At 43.4% G+C, this 3,407-nt stretch overlaps 1 protein-coding gene across 1 annotated transcript; it reads left to right on the top strand.

Annotated features, from left to right (window-relative positions):
* The first annotated feature begins 550 nt into the window (after window positions 1-550).
* On the top strand, window positions 551-1,136 carry LOC142440919 (dynein light chain 1, cytoplasmic). Its single transcript, XM_075543078.1, has one exon. It carries the CDS (start codon window positions 650-652, stop codon window positions 917-919), a length of 270 nt encoding a protein of 89 aa, XP_075399193.1. The 5' UTR covers window positions 551-649; the 3' UTR covers window positions 920-1,136.
* The last annotated feature ends 2,271 nt before the right edge of the window (window positions 1,137-3,407 follow it).

Below are 3,407 nucleotides of genomic sequence, written 5' to 3'. Positions count from 1 at the left end.
GCTGACTGTGGCCTCTGTGCTGGCACTCAGGGCTAACATCATCATGAAAACAAGACAGAAGTTTCAACAAATAACTTTGCTTTTGTCTCATCCATTGTCAGAATTAAAAATAGAATTTTTCATTCATCCTGAGTTCCTTTATTTCTTTTATGCCCTGTCACTTTAGAGATACTTCAGAAAGCCGTTTCTCTGAAACACTGGAGTTAACACCTAGAAAGTGATGAACAATCATGTCCTTGATGTAACTGAAATTTGTGCTTCTGACATAGCTAAGAATTGCCTCCTCGTGAACCCATTTAACAGTCCTCTTCCAGAAACCCCGATTCTCATTATATGAGCATATCCTCCCTCCAAAATATAGATGTGTTTGTCCTAATGCAAATATCACCTCTTTATCTTCCGTGATAGCTCATCTGCTATATTTCTGTGTGCGCTATTTGAGTTGACTTCTCATGAAAATCTTTCAACATTCCAAGAGATTCTAGAAAGTTTTGGATTCTAGAATCCAAAACTTTTTGGATTCTAGATTCAAGAGATTCTAGAAAGATGCGCCACGGCTTCGGTAGCGACGGCTCTCGCTGTGTTTGAGCCGCTCTAACCCCCTCCCCCAGGACCGTCGCAGTCGGCTAGTCCGCGCTTCACGGTAACCATGTGCGACCGAAAGGCCGTGATCAAAAATGCCGACATGTCGGAGGAGATGCAACAGGACTCGGTGGAGTGCGCGACTCAGGCGCTGGAGAAATACAACATAGAGAAGGACATTGCGGCCCACATCAAGAAGGAGTTTGACAAGAAGTACAATCCCACTTGGCACTGCATTGTGGGCAGAAACTTTGGTAGTTATGTGACACATGAAACTAAGCACTTCATTTACTTCTACCTGGGCCAAGTGGCCATCCTTCTGTTCAAATCTGGTTAAAGCATGGATTGTGCCCACACACCCAGTGATCCATCCAAAACCAAGGACTGCCGCCTAAATTCCAAATACCAGAGACTGGACTCTTCAGCCTTGCTAAGGGAACACCTCCACCTTTGAACCTTTTTGTGTTGTTTGGTACAGGACCTCCTCTGTACTCCTTTGTGGTTATAAAGCAATTAGCAAAACGGCAAAAAAAAAAAAAAAAAAAAAAAAGAAAGTTTTGGAAGTTTAGAAATTAATTTCTCTAGTCCTGAATACAAAATTAAGTGAGCTTCTTTAATGAAGCAAAGTAAAATCCATCTCATGTTAGTAATACCTGGGTTTTATAATTTATAGTTTAAATATAGAGAATTTAATTTAAAAGAGCACGTTATTTTAATAATGCTCACTGTATTATCTGAACTCCTGAAAGTGAAATTATTATATGTTATATAATTGGTGTATGAAAAGTTCAATATGTGTAGCCATAAGAGAAATGCAAATTAAAACAACTATGAAATGCCACCTAACACCAAAGATAGTCAAATTCAAAAAGTCAGAAAGCCACAAGTGTTGGAGGGGTTGTGGGGAAATAGGAACTCTCATCCACTGCTGGTGGACCTGTAGGTATGTACAGCCACTGTGGAAATCGATTTGGCGATATCTAAAAGAGATGGAAATTGAGCTACCATGCGACCCAGCAACCCCCCTACTGGGTGTATGCCCAGAAGACGCCAGAAACAAATCACTGCCAGGCACCTGTACTCCAGTGTTCATCACAGCACAGTTCGCAGTTTCAAGGAGTTGGAAACGAACCAAATTTCCATCAACAGACGAATGGATCAAAAATTGGGACACACATACAATGGAGCGCTGTCCATCCCTAAAATGCAGCAAGGACCACATGCTGCAGGGGAGAATGTGGAGGGATCATACTGAGTGAAGCAAGTCAAGCACAAAAGGACCAGCACAACACGAGTCCACTGAGGTAAGCTTAAAAACAAAAACAAACAACAACTACAACAAAAATGGGGCATAGGGGAAAAGCTACTATATACATACATCCCTGGGGTGAGGTCCAGCAACTATGGCAGGGGCAAACCCAATCCAGGGATACATATGGCAGCCAACTAAATAAGTTGGGGGGAATAAAGAAAAAAGATGTAGTTGGAGGGAAGCAGGGCACTAATTCACCCAAGGGGAGGGTATTGTTTATATCTCCTTAGGAGAAGGAGAGAGCGACCAGGTTTCAATCTGATGTGCCAAGACATTATACAACATACTGGCATGTACCAAGGAACCAATAGAGAGGTTTGCGGGGCTGACCCCAATCTTCACTATGTTGACACCCCCGCACCCCTCAAAAGAATGTACTTCAGAGGACAGCACTGGGGCTATAGCCTGGGGTCAGGGGCAAGTCAGGTTAGAGCACAGGGGAGAAACACAAGGGGATAGATAGGGAGGAGAGGACATCTTGGCCTACCAAGCCCGAGGACGATGTTCCTGCTTGCAGCAGACAACGCACAGGAAGGATCATAGGGCTGGCCCCACCGTGGGACATGGCACCCCTGACCGAACCATGACGCTGCTGGGGATAGCACTGGAGACACCGCGGGAAGAGTGCACGGTCTGCCCCCTCACTCTGTGACGAGGCACTGAGGGCATGCAGCAGAGCGGCAGGGGAGCAGACTGATGAAACCTCTGGGGATACCACAATAGACTTTGGAGACAGAGTGTGGCACCCCATCAGACTCGACTGGAAATCACTCGTAAAGGCCAACAAATAGATTTTGAACTATTTATAGGTTTTTCTATTTTTTTGTCAGTGGTTTTCTTTTTGTTATTTTGTGGGATTTTTTCCTGTTATTTTTTTATCGCTATTGACATTCTTTGTTTTCTCATTTTGCTTTGCCTGTTTTTTGCACTTATTAGTGTATCTGCATGTCTGTCTAGAGAAGATAGGCTGGATAAATAATTTGGAGATGAAAAAAGAATGGGACCAATGATTTGGAGGTAGACGGGAGAGGGGAGGTGAGAGAAACTAAATGGGAGGGGAGGACCACCCAGGGACAAGGGAACAACAAGTGAACTGAAATCAATGGCAGTTAAGGTCATAGGATGTCTAGTGGGGCTCAATCGAGGGCAATGTAGCAGTGAGGAATTACTGTACCTGAATGAAGGCTGAACATGATGGTGGGACAAGAGGGAAGTAAAAAAGGAGATAGAGGAAAGAACCAGGAGGCCAAGGACATTTACAGAGGCCTAAATATAGGCATGTGTATATGTACATATATATGTATATAATGAGAGGGGACTAGAACTAGTTACTCATGTATATGTTAAGAATTAAAGTTGGTGATGGACATTGGGCCTCAACTCAAGTACTCCCTCAACAGAAGAACACTTTGTTCTAATAATCTGGCATTCTGCAAAATGTGTGCATAAGCAAATGTGGTGAAGAAAGCTTATGGTGCCCGGCTATCAAAAGATATATTGATATTGATAAGTC

This window comes from Tenrec ecaudatus, chromosome 2, assembly GCF_050624435.1.
Source record: "Tenrec ecaudatus isolate mTenEca1 chromosome 2, mTenEca1.hap1, whole genome shotgun sequence".
Classification (NCBI taxonomy): domain Eukaryota; kingdom Metazoa; phylum Chordata; class Mammalia; order Afrosoricida; family Tenrecidae; genus Tenrec; species Tenrec ecaudatus.
The sequence above is the reverse complement of the archived record's forward strand: the minus strand, read 5'-3'. Positions and strand labels throughout refer to the sequence as shown.